Below are 17,743 nucleotides of genomic sequence, written 5' to 3'. Positions count from 1 at the left end.
GGTATTCAACGGCTTGATCACATTGAATAGTACAGAGATGGGATTAGCATAATCGCAGTGGCGAATCCAGAGGGGGCGCAACCGGCGCACGCCCCCCTTTATTTTTCGTTAAAAACAAAACAGAAATAAAAAGAAAAGAATTAAATGAAACCTGGAAGCTGCACCAGAAATATTTGTTGCCCCCCCCCCCCCCATACAGAATTCCTGGATCCGCCCCTGTAATCGTGCATTTAGTAGGAAAGCCATATACGATTTCACGGTTTCAGAAGTTATGTAATTATAATAAACAGGTGAATTAAAAAGGAACACATAAGCAAAGTTAGTTGGTTATAATTTCCAAATCTCACATGTCCCCCCCCCCCGCCCTCCTTGAGCCTCACAAAGAAATATCTACAAAATTTGATTTAGACATGTTAGAATCAAGATTTAGGGAAAAGAACAGTTTATCTAACTTACCAAATAACGACAGATTTGTAATAAACAGCAAAAAGAGTCTAAATTGCTTCAATTGCTTAATACGCCAGCCAGGAAAAATATAAGAAACATATTTGTTGATAACTGGATGATAATTTCTGCATCCACACTGGCCAAGATCTGTAAGTATTTGGGTAAATATTGAAAAGCTTAATTTATGACGGACAGTGTAATGGTGGGAGGCTGGCGATATTACTTTTAGTCACGTGAGAAGTTCTCGAACAATCATGGTTTGAGAATTAAGGATGAAGGATATAATTCGTGATATATATTTCGCCTTTTGTTCGATCGATGGAAATAAAAGTAATTGCATTCACAATGATAAAACAAGGTGAATTTCTAAGGCCCTGTTGAAGCATAATACGTTTAATAGCCTGATAGCGGAAGGAAGTCCTTCATCGAGTCGAGAAGATTGCTTTGATGATCAACTTTTTCTTGTCCATTATTTGTTGTATAGGTCGGAAGTTGGGAGAATGAGGATTGTGTTCAGTGGGGATTGACGGACGACCAGTGCTTCGAGGCTAAGCGAAACGCCAGCGCTCCAATAGACGGAAGCGAAGAAGATGCGCAGTGTTACAAGTACACCATAGTTGACGGCCTACCATTCAGCCCGAGTCTCGATCCCGCAACCTACAACAACACCAACGTTACGGAGTGCAACGATGGGTGGGTGTACGACCGCAGCCAGTACCACTCAACCATCGTGCAGGAGGTGAAAATCTATACTTTTCTCTCTTTTTCCCTCCGCATATTTAGCTCCATAAGTAGGTCGTGTTTTAGTTCCTAATTATCTCCGTTCTTTGGATTCGTCTATTAAGAAGAAATTGTATGGGTAGATGTTCAGTTATGTTCTGTTCAGTCTTTTTCTGCATTTCGTTTTCAATACTGTTAGTAATAAAATTAAAATGGCATGAATTCTATGAGGTGTTCCCATACATAAACCTCACCAATACACATTTTTAATACAATCGTATATGGAGAAAAACATAAGAAGGAAAATAATAAAACAATGATAATTGAAGGTTCATGTATACAGTATACAAGAGGGAACACTTTGAATAAAGGTTTGAGAGGAAAAAGTGAAATAAAATTGGAAAATACAATGGACCATTTTCATAATGCAGAACTTGACTAGGAAGAAGCTCAATGTGAAATTAGGACATAAAGTATGATATCATACTTATAATTGTCATATCAGATATTATATTAATTAAAAGAAAAAAATAACAGCAGAGGGCCCAGGATTGATCCATGACGAAAGCCTCAAAAAATAGTGGATTTCCTTCATTGAGATGATTCAAATAACACAAAATGCTTCCTACAAGATAGAAATCGATAATCCATGAAAGTGCTAAACCGCAAATATTTAGTGTAGACTTAGTCTGAGACCAGTCCTTGTTATCATGATACCAGCTATTGGAGGTCTTGTGGAGATTGACTAAGCTTGGGTAACTTTACTTCAGAGGAACTAACTATAGTAGAATACTGGGCCATATCATTTTAACTTGTAAATCACAATATCACTATCTCTTGTATCAAATGCATTGGAAAGATCCATAAACATGATAAATATTCCAATTAAATGTTTGTAGTACAAATGATTCAGTACTTATACTGCAAAGTCGGTGGAATATCCCTTTCTATTATATTTCCCCCCCCCCAAAAAAAAAAAAAAACAAACCCATGCATGGGGATATAAACGCTACTCCATCGATACTTTACATTTCAAAATGCATTGAAGCAAAGCAAACTAAATAATATATTCACAAAGAGTGAAAGTGTAAGACACGATTACCAACTTTCAAAACACTCATGGTTAAAGCCCGCATCGTTTGATGACATTTACTGCATGCGGAGGCAATACAGTCCTTTGTTCTTATACTCAATTATCAAAATTTGAAATATCATGACATTAATGATTTTGATATATTTCTAAAGGTTTAAACACCACCACCAACAACAAAAGCAACATCGTTAGGCGGAATCCAAGTTAGTGCATCTTTCTGGATAGTGTTAAGACATTCCGAGAGGCGTTTGAAATAATTGAGATGACGAGGGTTTTATTAAATTAATTATCATAATTTTCAACGCCATTATTCCGCCGCTGTGCACGACCTATCGGTGAAGCGAATAAGAAGATATCCGCAGTCTGAATGCTATCATACTGAGCTCATACTATCATGTGGAGAAAATTTCAGACGTTTCCTTCAGTGAAGACTCCGTCCATGTTGTTTCGTTTTAAGACACGTTTTCTCCCTGATTGATTTTTATCCCTTTAAAAATTCGTTATTTGTAAATGTATAAATTTGTTATGATCAGTGGACAGGTATGCACAACAAGCAAGGATTCTTGCGTAGGGAAGCAAAGTGAAATTCTAACTTTGTTAACCACAAAATAACATGGCAGTCCCTCTATCTGTGCACTGTTCCGGACTATACACACTTGCTAACTCTGAAACTGTCCTAATATGTCGTAATAATGGATGTATAGCGTATGCGCCTTAGCTATGATAATGTATTTGAGAAATAAAATGCATCAAGGTCTCTGGACACCGTCCACGGTAACGGCAGCGGTTCTGGGATTTTGCTATGGCGCTTCAAATAGAAAATCTCGTTCTGTTGAAAAAAAAAAGATAATGATAAATGAATAAAATCAATCAATAATTTTGGTACAAAATCACCCAAAATTTTATTTTTTTCTCTCTCAATATCAAAGAGTCACAAAGTCACCAAATGAAGTGTACTTTGTAACAAAATGATTAGTGGGGAAGTGATATTGTCACAAAATCAGACATGGCTCATTTTGGCGCACCATAGCAAAAAAAAAAAAAAGAAAAAAAAAGAAAAAAAAAAAGAAACCCGGATCGGTGCCGTGACCGTACTCGGTGTGCGAAGACCGTCACAGAGGTTTCCGTTCTCCGCAGTACGATCTGGTATGTGACCAGGCCTCGCTGCCTAACTTGGCCCAATCTCTTTTCTTCGTGGGAGTGCTTGTCGGTTCCGTGTTGTTTGGCACCATTTCAGACGTGTGAGTATGCAGCACAGGAGGGGGTGGGGGTTCAATATCGAAGGGGTTGCAGTCTATGGCACGCCATTTGCCCAATAATTCCGAAAACCTAGTTTATCGCCCAAAAACTCAGCTTATCGGTCTATGTGAACTACGTTTTTCGGGGATCAACTAGGTTTATCACTTGGAAAACTGATTTTTTCATAATAACCAAAGTTTATTACCTGAATAAAAGAGTTAATCCATGAACTTAGTATTTGCTCGATAAACAGAGTCTCTCTCTCTCTCTCTCTCTCTCTCTCAAAAATCTTAGTTTATCGACCGAATAAACTAAGCTTTATCGGTACTACTTGATTTGATTTCATTTATTGGGACCTGTATAACCATTGTACATGTAATCATACATTAATATTGCCATAAGTTGTCAACAAAGTATCTTTTTTCTACATTGCCTTTACAAAGTACAGCAAAACGTATCGGCAATGCAACAGAAGGGCTATACTACAGGGCGTAACTTGATTTTACATGCAGCCCTCGTATTATTGGGTTTATGGCGCGCCAAAGTAGTCTGTGACACATTTGAACCCTCCCCCCCCCCCACACACACAAAAAAAAAGGTAGACAGATAAAGAAGTTCAAACGAGGAAAATCGATGAATTCAAATCAAGAAAACCTTGACTTTCGATGGTTCCGTCCGGAAATTCTTTTAAGTTCTTTCAATACGAGCTGCCCCTTGATAGAGTCGGAGGCCTATTTATGTCAATCATGAGACAGCTATTAAGATATATAACTAAGTAAGTAAGAAAGTAAGTGAGTAAGTGAGCAAATAAGAAACAAACTTGGTGATGAATAAATACATGGTTTTTTTATATAAAAGAATGAATAAAAGTTCAAACAAAATGGTACTAACAATAGTTCAGCTTTTTCGTTGTTGATATGATTTGTTCTTATTCCTGTTAGGCGACGCAAAGAGCACCAAGTGATGTCAAGGACTTGGCTTTATGGCTAGGATAGTAAAGTACGCCATGATTGCATTTCTTGTACAGTGATGTCACAGAGTCTAAAATGGAGGCATTACGATATACGGATGATATGAGAGCGTATTTTAGTTGGATAATGAAAAGATGTGCCTTGTTCTTGTTACGATCTTTATTTTATCTGACTGAAACCCTATCAAAACCTATCTACTCCAAATCAAAGTCATATTCTTCAATTATATTTCTTTTAATTTCATTACTTTTGCTTGACAAATAATTATGTGCATAACGTGAATTTCCTTCTTTGTGTATGTGTGGGTTTGTATGGAAGTGGTGTGTGTGCATTTGTATGTATTTAATGCAATAATCTCGTTTTCTTTACATTATTTTCTCCTTGGGTTTGTAGAATTGGACGGCGTCTTGTGATATACATCTCGATGGCACTGCAGGGATGTTTGGGAATCGCCATAGCTTTTTCTCCCAATTACGCAACTTTTACCACTCTCCGAGTCTTCATGGGCGCCGCTAACACTGGAGTATTTCTCATAGCTTTCGTAGTCGGTAGGTAATCAAGTTGGCGTTTAGCTTCGCCTAATTCCTATCAGTATTGTTGTAGTCTACCACTTTTATGTTATTGTGTTAAATGGTTCGGTGCTAAAAGTTGACAAAATTTGTCGATTGAATGGAATTATGATATCTGTCCGTTCATAGAAGTGAACAAATCATGGATGTGTTATCATAATATGATATCGTCCTAATTCAATCATGTTGTTTATTTGAATAAAATATCACATTCCAAACTACAGCTATTTCTATTAGGGTTTTTACGAGATATTTGTTCATTAAGGTAACTGACAGGATCATTCCGATCATGGTTATTGTCACTATCACTTTTTTTTCTACTTCGAGTTAAGCATTGTGCTATAATTTTCATCTGCCATTTTGCAAAGATTCATTATTTTGTTGGCATGGTTGGTTTTATTTCTGTTTTTTCAAATCCACATAACAAAAGAATGTATACATAAATACACACATACATACATACATACATACATTCTGACCATGACATTAGTGGATGCACAAAGGCTTATCCTAGTAAAAGATTATTACATAGTAATTCAGAAAGGTACCATAAAGATTAAAATTACAAATTAGCTACCTAATGATTGAATGTTCATTCCAAATATGCTATGTCATTGCGATTGCCAAAATTTAGGTGAAAGTAGATAAAGAGGTGGGATTTGAGGCGATGAATTGAAAATTATGTATTTGTAGTAATTGCAAGAAAAGAAAAGCAGGAGACCCCGATCATGAGCAAAATTACAAAATGCAATTCCATGACCAGCTACAAAATATCGTTATATTTGTTTAGCAAGAGAGAGAGGCAAAGAGAAGTAAAAACCGGTTTTGGTTTTATTAGTTTGAAAGAGGAGAGTGTTAGACGTTCGATTATGGGGTAAACAAACTATTACTATAATATCATGCTGTAGCGAGTGCTGTGCTGTGCTTTGCAGGGGGAGAAAGCAATTATTTTGATTGATGTTTGGGTATTATAGATGGATTATTGTTCTTAGAGTATGCGAGTGGTATCCGTGTCTGAGGTATGTTTCTGTTTACGATACTAGCTTTAATATGTTTATGGTTTCAAATAGACTCATTCAACGAAGTTAGGCTATCGTTTTTCGATAAAAGGTGCTTGTCACTAATGCCTTAAATGAATATGATTTAGTAGAGGCCTTCAATGCTCAGGGATGATGTCTGATTTAATTTTGAGCTAATATAAGATCATATTTCGAGAAAAATATAAAGATATTATGATGCGTGAAGAGCTTTATTGCAAAATGAGCTAAGCGCCATTTTTAAACATTTCAATGTAAGTCTATCACCAGATAGAACAAAATTGATATCAAAGCTTTCCATTAATACCTTACTTGTGAGATAACAAGGAATATTATGGAAGTTATGAGTAAAAATATCGTCTATTTTCTCATTATTTTCTTCGTTTTTTAGCAGCTTTAATCACAAATGTCTCAACTTAACACGAGTGCAGTTAGCTCGTTTTGCGATATAAGTCTTCGTTTGTTAAGTAGGAAGACCATGGTGCTAAGAATTTTATCAAAACGGAAGACATTGTAAAACAAGGTCCTTGAGTGATGATGGTCGTATTGGAGGATCACTATGCTTGTATACAGTATATCAAAAAATTACAATCGGATTTCTGCATTGATAACATTGATAATGCGATTAAACCGTCTAAATGTAATATCTGGGTCTACACATATAACATCTTACCTATGTTTTGCAGAAACCCCATTCTATTTGGTTAAGCGGTCACAAAGAAATGTGAATCGTTGTAAAGCATGTCATGGGTCTGTTTCTTCCAAGTTTAGCACTTGCTCTTGGAACTGCATGCCAATGTGTGAACACAATGGAAGGAACGTGGAGGGAAGGGGCTCCTGACATGCTCTAAAATATACTTGTGATTTCTCTTTGACCATCAAAGCAAATCAAATAGTGTTTTCTGGAAGATGTGGGTAATAGGTAATAGTTTCATATCCTCAAATTGTATTCGGATTGATCCACTATTTTTAAAGTTATCCTTTGAGGAGGATCCCGTTCCATTCTTCTTCTCTGATTTTTTTTTTTTTTTTTTGGGGGGGGGGGGCATAAGGTATATTATTGGTTTTGACCCCTTCGTCAGTTCTTTAAATGAAAGGGCTAGCCAGTGAAAATAAAACGAAATAAGATATACTAGAAATAAAATGAAATAAAAATTTCAGTCATTTACAATAAATGGGACGCAACGTGTACGTTGCTAGCAAAAAAAAAAAAAAAAAATTGCTGCAATGCGATGGGGCAGGTAAGAATTAGGTATCTAAAAGGGTTTGTTATCAGTGCTGTGAATTTGCGAAGTAAACATTGAAAGCCCTTTAAAGGCGTGAAAGATTTTGGTTGCAAGCTTTAACCTACTATTCATCACTTGCTGAGTCCTATACATAGAAGTGTCAACACAGAATTGATCGGACACTTGGTCTTAACATTAGACCACCACACCGTGTATTTATCAAGCTTATAGTCCACTTACAGCGATTAAATTGACCCCCCCCCCCCCCCCCATAAGACTTGAGAGCATGGGCAAGATAAGGCATTGTTGCATCAAGATAACCGTTACGTATATGAAACAACGCGTACACTGGTATGGAACAGACGGACACGCGAAATACGGCAAGAAGTGTTGAAATACTCATGCAATAACTTTAACATAATTGGGTACACAAGATAACCATAGAATTATCAAGGTACAAAAGATTTTGAACCGAAATAAGCCAAGATTAAGTTTAGGAAACACCGTCGTTGATACGGAATAAGCAATGAATGCTGGGAGCTCGCCCTCTGTGCATGTATTCATTTCTTATTTCGTTATTTATTTATTCATTCATTTATTCATTCATTCATTTATTCATTAATGTATTAATTTATTTATTTATTTATCTATTCATCTGTTTGTTTTTTTACCCTTGTATTTCTACTCCCGTGAATGTCTCGGTGACACAGCATTTGCAGCTCCTGCGACAATTGCTCCGGTATTAGTTTCTCCAAGTACATAGGGTTAGGGTTACGGTTGTGATAGGGTTAAGGCCCGCTATGATTTAATTTGAGGTGAGGATTAGGATTAGGATTAAGGTTATGTTTGTGTGTAGAGGGTCTAGGGCAATTATACTCCCTGGGCAATTACCCCGGTCCCTTCCCCTGGCCTTAATCCTAACCCTAACCCAACTTCCTAACCCTAAACATAACCCTAACCCTAATCTTTACTCTATTAAACCTTACCACTAACCAGTATTTAGCTGGGGGTAATTGCCCTCTGGGGGTAATTGCCCGGATACGGTGTGTAGAATTTATGTTTGGCTTTGATACCGTGCGGATATCATTTTCATGGGAACAAGTGAAGAGGCTATTTTTTAACCCTATATAGTAAAGAGTCTTATATCTTGTTGTTATTTATGTGATTAATATCATCATTTTAGTTATCATCCTAGCGTCAACTACCGTTGTCGTCGTCATGTAAGCCAGCACTCAACACTTCCCCCTGCATGTTATCTCTAAAAATGAGTTCATCCAACTAGCACATAGCAGAGGGGCAAAATCTTCACATAAATCCAAATACATCAAATTTTCTACATTGTTGCACTACAATATCCATGTATGGGCATTTGCCTCCTTTCAACCGATTCCGAAATCGAGTCGAAGCTAGTAAGATATCCTGTACACTGTACGTCTGTATCGCACTCCGCTGCCATTGAATCGCTAGGAAATTTCGACGAGAAAACACCCCCTCCCCAAAAAACAAACAAACAAACAAAATCTAACTAACTAACTAACTAACTAACTATACAAACTAACCAACTAACAAACAAAAACAGGGTAGTTTGATACTGGACAAAAATTTCGAGATATCGAGAAGAAAAAAAAAATGCACACACACAATAATTAACAATACATTGTATTATCTTCGTTTCCCCAACCCCAGTAGAATAGAACCCCAATGGAATATAGGCCTACCATATACTCTTTTTTTTTTCGAATCTATCTCGGGATGAGCTTGAAACATATTTTTTGAATGAGCGATTTTTTTTTTTTTTTGGATGATTTAGAGTGCGTTGACCTTGAGGAATTTATTGGACATCCCTATGATGTCTGGGTTGAAGGTTACGTCACAGTGGCGATAATCAAGGTAGTTGAAATATTAAGGCATGCAATGTCACTTCATGAAGTGTTAATGATCAGTTCTTCTTTGCATCAATATAACAATACATCATTAAAAATTTATCGTGTGCGCGACAGAATGTAAGCGTTTTTTTTTTGTTTTGTTTTTTTTACTCACTACCGTAGTGTATTCCAGTCTCGACAAGTTTGCTCTTTGACTTTCTTTGTCTGTGACGTTATACAGGAACCGAACTGGTGGGGCCGAGTAAACGACCAGTCGCAGGCATCGTGACCGCCATGTTCTTCTCTGTTGGCTACATGTTGCTGGCGCTGATCGCTTTCTTCGTCCGTGATTGGTGGCTTTTACAGATAATCATCAGTATTCCCTCCTTCCTCCTGCTTCTTACCTTTCCGTGAGTGGACGATTCCAACGCTATATAAGCCAATACACCCCACCTCTCCCCTCCCATTTCCAGTAAACCCCTCCCCTTTTTTTTCAACGCCACTCTTCTCTACCGTGTCCTTCAATATCACAACATTTCTTATTCAAGTATAATCCTTGTTTCTGGAAAAAAAAATCTTCCCTGGAGCATTTACAAGTAGTACTTCACACACGAAATATAAGTTACTAAGTAAATAAATTTCTGAACTCACGGCGACAGCAAAAATAATAATACTTTGGCATTCAAGTAGATTTGATTGAACTGTATACATTGTCAAAGTTGTGTGTCGTAGTGGTCACGGAGAGGGTTATGTTATTTGTCATATTCGGTATAAATTGTGTAGGACTATAGCAATCAAATTGATGGTGAACGTGGAATCTCGTGATATAGGCCGTATTCATGTACTCTCTAAAAAAGAAAGAGTGAAAATTTTCACTCTTGAAGGAGTGAATAACAGAAAAGAGTGAGTTTCGAGTGAAATTGGAGTGATTTTGGATTGAAAATGTTCATTTTCACTCATTTTGGAGTGACCTCAGGGATTACTTCAAGATTTTCGAGTGACCCTGAGGTCACTCCAAAATGAGTGAAAATAGATATTATTTTCACTCAAAATTCACTCCAATTTCAATCAAAACTCACTCTTTTTTGTAATTCACTCCTTCAAGAGTGAACATTTTCACTCTTTCTTTTTTAGAGAGTAGTACTGAGTATTCAATTGTTGATAAAGTTGTGGTAATAAACACCAATAATTTGTAGTATGCGTTGCTGTTATAGTATAGTGATGATTACGTTATCAATAGTTTCACCTCCGAAGGTAAAAATGGCACTGCACATAGGAGTTCATAACTGCAAAGTGATAACACCTCGTTGTTAGAGGAATGAAATGAAAGTAATATAGTACAGTAGGAGTCACCGCCAAGTTTTCAAAAGTGTGTGGGTGGGTACTTCCGGGTTTCAAAAAAAAAGAGAAAAGTGGGGGACCCAAAATGGTGACACCTTATATGTATTCCCCTCTATGGTGCAAAAAAAAAAAAAAAGTGAAGGCTCGAGCCCCAAGCCTCCCCCCTCCCCCATTCCGCCGGGCCATGAGAGTAGTAGTAACCTAGTATATTATTATCTACGCAACTTGTATGCTACAGTCTGCTAAAACTACTACTTAAAGTTGTAGTTTTAGCAGACTGTAGCATATGAGTTGCGTAGATGATAATCTAGTTGTTGTGAGACGTGCTGCAGCGAATGCCATTGTCGCGAATGCGATATTAAGAGATACTGATTATCAACGACTCTCTCTTTTCAAGAGTATACTTCTTGCCGTGTTTTTGGTTTATCTCTTCTTTCTTTCTTTTTTCATCGTAGTTTCGTCCCCGAGTCGGTGCGGTGGTTGATAAGCCGTGGTCGTACGGAGGAAGCGACTTCTATCATTGTCAAGGCGGGCAAGGTCAACAAGGTGAAGCTTCCCGACCCGATCTTTTCCGACGAAGAAATCAGGGAGCAGGTAAAGTTTAATAATGTATACTGTCCTTGGTGGAGATACCATCTCCATGTGATCACAACAATAATGATGATAATGATAATAATAATAATAGTGATAATTATGATAATGATTATGATAATTAGTTTCTTATCTTTTTTAAATAATAATGATGATGATGATTATAACAAAAATAACACTACTACTACTACTACTACTAATAATAATAAAAATTCTACTTAAAACGGATGTTAAATTTTAGGACGACGCATAACCCATTATGTTACATTTGGCAGAACTCTCTATACGATTAGTGCCTTTTGTTTGTGATTCATGTTGAAAATTGCTCTTATTTTTGCATACTTAATCATTGTGCTCTTCATCTACAAAGTACCCTTCCGCCAACGTAGAATACAAGGTAACAATTCATAGTTGCCCATTTTATAAGGACTATAATTATATGACAACATCTGCAGCAAATCTACCCCGCGACTCAGAATGTATCTCAATGAAGTGTATTTTATAACAATGATTTGTCTAAGCAGATTGCAAAATTCACAAAGTGACTGTGAATTGTAACGAAATGAAAGAATCTTCGTAATGCCATTTCGACCAGTCAGAAACCCTAGTGTAAATAACGAAATGCAAGGGTCTAACCACTTAGGGCCTCTCCCCACTTTTGCTTGTTAACTATGAAAACCCGTAAGTGGCACCAGAAATATATATTACCCCTACACACACAAACACACACACACACACACACACACACACACACACACACACACACACACACACACACACACACATTTTTAAAAACGTGGCACCGGCCGTGTATTATTATTGTGTGTGCTTGTATTGATGAGACACTCGGAAATGTATTGTAACATGAATGCGATAATGAATGAGTGAATGGTTTTCGTTATTTATTGGGAAAAAATAGATTAACTTCACGTCTTTTTTTATACAAATGAAACAGCTAACTACTCACAGAGCTTCTGCTAGCTCACTGATAGCTAGAACACAGTTGTGTACATTGTATAAGTCGCGAAAGGACACTTTTCAATCTTATATTCTTTTCCTCTAGGAAGCGGCCACAACTGCGAAACCTCTTACCATGTTGGAACTTTTCAAAACACCTAACCTTCGAATAAGAACTTTAAACTGCATGTTCAACTGGTAAGCGCTTTGAAACCTCATTACAATATTACATTTGTGTATATATATGTATATATATATATATATATATATATATATGTATACATACATGTTTATCCATACATATATATATATATATATATAATTTTCTCATGATTTCGCCAATTTTAACAATTTTAATTAATAATTTTTGTGAATGTTTCCATTTTCGGGTTGCATAAGAATATGAAACATCAATTAAAATATATGATTAAAGATTGTGATACTGAGCTCAGAAGATTAGATTTGTGCTAAAATTGATAGCTAATCATGGTGCAGTACATGTACTGTTATATCATCTCTCTCTGTCTCTCTCTGTCTCTGTCTCTCTCTCTTTCTCGTTTCTTTTGCTGAATTTCCAGCATTGCGAGAACACTCTTAGACGAAGCAGCAGCAGCTTTTGTAAGAATAATTATGATTTTTTTTTTAAAGAAGCAGCGTTTACAAATGGGGAGCAATATGATACACACGTCAGGATGATGGAGAATGAATATAATCTGAATGTTTGTCATTATCTTCGTTAAAAATCAGTTTGTGATGATAATGCTGATGATAACTGTATCCCTATAATCACTGTAGTTTTTCAAGAGTGTCTGTCGTATGCTGTTAGAATCATGCCTCGCATTATAATCCTCAATATCTATTGTGATTTGCCTGACCGTCTAAAAGACGTAATCATTATCCTATACTTCATTGTCATTTACCTCGCCATCGCTATTAGATCGTAGCAGAAAAAATCACTAAAAAGAATAAATAAAACAGGGTGAGTACAACCGCCGCGTTTCTCATTCAAAAATTACTAAAGAGGACCATCATGCAACTTTAAACAATAGTTCTTACGAACTTTGCTTTCATAAAGCATCTGCAGTAGAATAAACTTCGTGTGGGGAATAAAAGCAGTGATAATGATCATAATGCTAAAAGATAACTGAAATTAATTTTTAGAGCAATCGATTATGGATTGCCAGACATTTCATGTGTAGAAAGTCAATAATATCAGTCAGTTTTGTGGGAACTATTTTTTATTCACAAATGACGACAATGACATTCATAGTGTGTTTCATTTTTTTATTCATTTGATTTTCATCAATAGCGATAATTTTAGCAATATTGCTGAAAAAATAAAGATAAAAATATAAGGTATTTTGAAAAATGAAGGAATCACTACATCTTTATCTTCTTTTCAACTCGTTTTATTATGTGCAACAGGACGGTGAACACCTTGGTTTACTATGGTCTCTCATTGAGCACTTCTGACCTCGGTGTCAACGACTACGTGGCCTTTTTCATTTCCGGCGCGGTCGAGATTCCCGCCTACATCTGCAGTATCTTCGCCATTGACATCATCGGACGGAAGTGGACCTTGTCCGGGTCTATGTTGGCAGGGGGTGTGGCCTGTTTGTGCACCATCTTCACTCGTAAGCACTCTTCCTTCGGTATCTTTTTGTTTTGTTTTGTTTTGTTTTGTTTTGTTTCGTTTTGTATTGGTCGTCATTATCATTATCACTTGTATAGGACACGAAAAATATCTTCGTTGTTATAAATTGACATCGATGCACTCTAGTTCTTCTGGTTTCACGTTAATCACATAAGCTCTGTCTTGAAGGAGTCTGTTTCTGAAGTAGACATACCCAATCTGGATTTAAACTTGCTCCCCATTCTGACGGAGATCGCATCATATTTCATGCATACTGCTAGAAACGTTGATTGCTTTATAGAGGTATTTAATTACCCATACTCGTCCAAGGGACAATCAATCCGTTCCATTTGGGAAACGGGTGACCTTCGTATAAAGCCAATAGGCATTTCAAAATTCAATATGGAACGGGTTAACGTGATGTTCTGGAAACAATTATCGGTACAGTCTAATATCACGAAAACTTTCAGAGATCCATCCAACATTTTTTCTTCTTCCATCATTACAATATAATCGCCATCGTCTATATGCGACATGAAAGTCTTTAGACCCGCATTTCTAGATTCCAATGATAATAGAACTGTTTGATTGGGCGATCAATGTCGGAAAATTTATACTGTGGCTCCTTTCCACTAATTTACTGTTCAACAAACCATTGAGCAAGCGGAAACCTGTTACCATAGGGGAATGATTTATCCACAAGCTGCAACATCCACGACATCTCCTATACTTCTGAAGGATGGCAGGTAATGACGAGTTTGGTCGCAAGACTGGTCAAACGCAGCTTTGAAATATTTCAAAGTAATTCCATCATAAGATAGAGGAAAATGAAATCATTCCAGTTTATATCTTTTTTTTTAACAAGGAATATTCTTTCTATACTATCACCTGCCATAATGTGTTATTCGTTACTTTGTACCTTGTTTAAAGGAGACCTCCGGATGATTTTTCAAACTTTTACAAGTGAACAACTATAATATTGGTTACACTGGGTGCACAGCTTCATAATTTGTAGTGATTGGGACGAGGAATAGGAGTGTTTTCAAAATTTACAACAAATCACAATGAATAAGGATGATGACATGGCAGCCTCACAACAAGAATGCAGGGTTAGGGGCTCATGGAAGCATAATAAAAGAAGAAGGCATGCATAAATTCTACACAGGGGAACTTGTTAAGCATGAGGTATTGTAATGGAATAACATTGATACATTTCTGAAATATGTGACGCTCCTATGTCATCATCTTTGTTCAGTGTAATTTGTTTTAGGTTTTCAGAGTATCAATTTCTCTCCTCAAGGACAACAATAGATTCCACAAATTTATACATGGAGCTGTTGATTTATGTACTGCAAGATGTGAAATTATGAAAATCGTCTGGAGTGCCCCTTTAATCGCAAATGTCTCCAGTTGACAAGACCGGAGTTACCTCGTTTTGCCATTAAACACTTAATATCATATAAGTAAGATTTCAATACAGGTTCAATTCATGACGAATATCTTACGCAGTCCGTTAGTCAGAAGACATCCAGCTTTTTTTTTTCTCATCATTAGCGACAAGCCCGAAGACAGCAAGCAATGGATATGCAATATGAATGTACAATTACGTCCTTCTAAGCTGTTCTTTTACTAATAATGTTCTTATTCTGTTTGTTTCTCATGGGCGCAGTGCTTACCACAAGTGCTTGACCAAAGATTGCAATACACATCAAGAATGGCTATGTGCAATAGAATAATAATATTAGGCCTATGTTTGAATAATTCAATAGGCACGATATACAATTTTTCACCCGTGTGTAAAAATTGCAATGCGTGCGCTGTAGTTCCCGTTAGCGAATAATATTACAAACGCTCCGCAATCGCGTTCTGATCACGATTATCCACTATTGATATGACGAACTATAGGCGGTTAGGCAGTATTCGCCCGCTATAGAATAAAAAAAAAAAACAAAGAAAGGAGAAAAAGAATATAGTTATTAAGGACGTAAAATTACACATGTATTTTCCCCCATCTTTTTATGATAGCTCTTGGCGTATGGCGTACAACTGTGGCTATGATTGGGAAGTTTGGAATCTCCGCATCATTCTGCATCATCTACGTGTATTCCGCCGAACTTTTCCCAACACCTGTGAGGTAAGTGAGGATAGGAACATCCACTTTTAATGGGGGATGAGAGGCGTTTTGAGGTAGAGGGACTAATTGAAAGGAGACACAGGGGAGAAGAGCATGTCCAGTAGAAGTATCAGAATGAAAACCTCAGAGGTAATACGCGCATGTGCAAGATGCCCTTATATTTTCCGCGTGTTTTAGAATCTCTACGGATGCAGGCCAGACCATGCCAACATAATTATATTCATTGAAAGTTTTATCCCTAACACTCTAAAAATGACTTATCCCGACGACCCAAAAGTTGTGGTTTGCTCGACATTGCCGGAACTATGAATGCATGCTAAAACTATCAATAGGCCTATAGATACATTTTAGTAATGAACTGCTGGACTCATGAGTGGACTGAGTAGCTTGTTACTACTTACTTCTATAAGTTTGAATACACTGATATATTTCTAGTTTACTCGGGCCTGGATGTTCAGCTCTCTCACAATCTAAAATTTTTTGGTGTGATTTTTTTTTCTATTTCGTTCGTTCGTTCGTATTTATTTTGCTCCTCAGCTCAAATCAAATCAAATCAAATTGAATTGAATTACATGGGTGTGACAATTTTTAACAAAATATAACCAAATGACAAAGGAGCAATACAAAAGTGCAGTGTACTACATGCATTATAAAAATCTTTGTAAAACATTTATAGTTTTAAATTTGATGTTTTATCCACTGATTCATTTCATTTACTTACTTATTCTTTATCTAATGTAACTTTTCCAGGGTGTGTTTAATCATTTTTATGATCATCTACAAGTAATCTGTTGATTTATATTTTCATCTTATTTGGTCATTCTATTTCAGAATGATAATCATTCACTTCTGTCATGATTAGTCTATATGCTTGTTCACCTAAACCGATAGGAGTGCAGGAATTGGCCTCTGCTCCATGAGTGCCCGAGTGGCGGGCATTCTTTCTCCCCTCATCCTCCTCCTCAACCAGACCTGGGAACCACTTCCGGTCCTCATCTTCGGTGTATCAGCCATCGCCGCCGGTCTACTCGCCCTCTTCCTCCCCGAAACTAAGGGAGCCAAACTGCCGGAGACCATAATGGAAGGAGAGCTCTTCGGGATGTGAGTGGAAAAAGACCAAAATTGTGACCCAAATACCATACCCCAAACATTTCAGTTTTAAAGCTGTGGATTCCACCCACCCCATCCCCTCTCCTATCGCTTTCTTCTTTTGTTCACTTTTGGGTCTTCCCTTTAATACTCTCTACCTCCTAAGTAGCTGATAGATTATTGCATGCTCTAAATGCGTTCAGGTGTATTAGAAAAAATAACTATTAGTAGTTGGAAGCATAATGACTGTGCGTTACAAAACCAGCAAAAAGTCGCATGCTGAGATTTTACTATAGGACTCAAAATAGGTTAGATAGGTGAACCTAGTCAATTTTTCAGGTTTTGATAATCATTATAAGAACAATCTTACGTGTTCTATATAATACTTAAATTTGGCATCATAAAACGATCGAAAAACCTGTGTTACTGCAGTTTTTTTCTGGAACACCTTTCCCGTAGACGTCATTATTCCGTAGATGTGTCTCAGAGGCAGCTGTTTCATTTTTTAATTCTAATGCCTCTTTTCTAAACAATTTTCTATGTGTGTACATTCTTTTCATTATCTATATATTAAGAGTTTATTTGCAAAAGGGGCTAGGTCCACTTTTAGTACTTTGGAGAAAAATTGGTTTGTTTGTGAGAAATTGTACACAAGTGTATGGAAAATTTAGATCTAATTTTGCAATAATTTCTATTCAAATGGTTGTCTGCAGTTGAAATTTTCACTGTAGCTAACTCAAAAGGAGTTCTGTGCAGTGATTCTAATAACTCAATTTTCATCAAAAATGGATCTAGCCCCTTTTGCAAACAAGCTCTTCATATGTAGATTAG

General features: G+C 36.8%; 1 protein-coding gene across 1 annotated transcript in view; it reads left to right on the top strand.

The window, feature by feature from the left end:
* LOC139744423 (organic cation transporter protein-like) overlaps positions 1-16,928 on the top strand; it is a 20,013-nt gene extending 3,085 nt beyond the window's left edge. Inside the window, exons 2-10 of the mRNA XM_071654863.1 lie at positions 932-1,186; positions 3,398-3,501; positions 4,864-5,018; positions 9,409-9,577; positions 10,964-11,102; positions 12,163-12,254; positions 13,482-13,690; positions 15,715-15,823; positions 16,715-16,928. Of these exons, the coding sequence (XP_071510964.1) occupies positions 932-1,186; positions 3,398-3,501; positions 4,864-5,018; positions 9,409-9,577; positions 10,964-11,102; positions 12,163-12,254; positions 13,482-13,690; positions 15,715-15,823; positions 16,715-16,928 (1,446 nt within the window). The remainder of the gene's footprint in view (positions 1-931; positions 1,187-3,397; positions 3,502-4,863; positions 5,019-9,408; positions 9,578-10,963; positions 11,103-12,162; positions 12,255-13,481; positions 13,691-15,714; positions 15,824-16,714) is intronic.
* The last annotated feature ends 815 nt before the right edge of the window (positions 16,929-17,743 follow it).

The sequence above is a fragment of the Diadema antillarum genome, unplaced genomic scaffold (assembly GCF_040938485.1).
Source record: "Diadema antillarum isolate AM-2024a unplaced genomic scaffold, OU_Dant_1.0 seq00001174_RagTag, whole genome shotgun sequence".
NCBI classification, from domain to species: domain Eukaryota; kingdom Metazoa; phylum Echinodermata; class Echinoidea; order Diadematoida; family Diadematidae; genus Diadema; species Diadema antillarum.
This window is presented reverse-complemented; position numbering and strand designations above follow the sequence as displayed.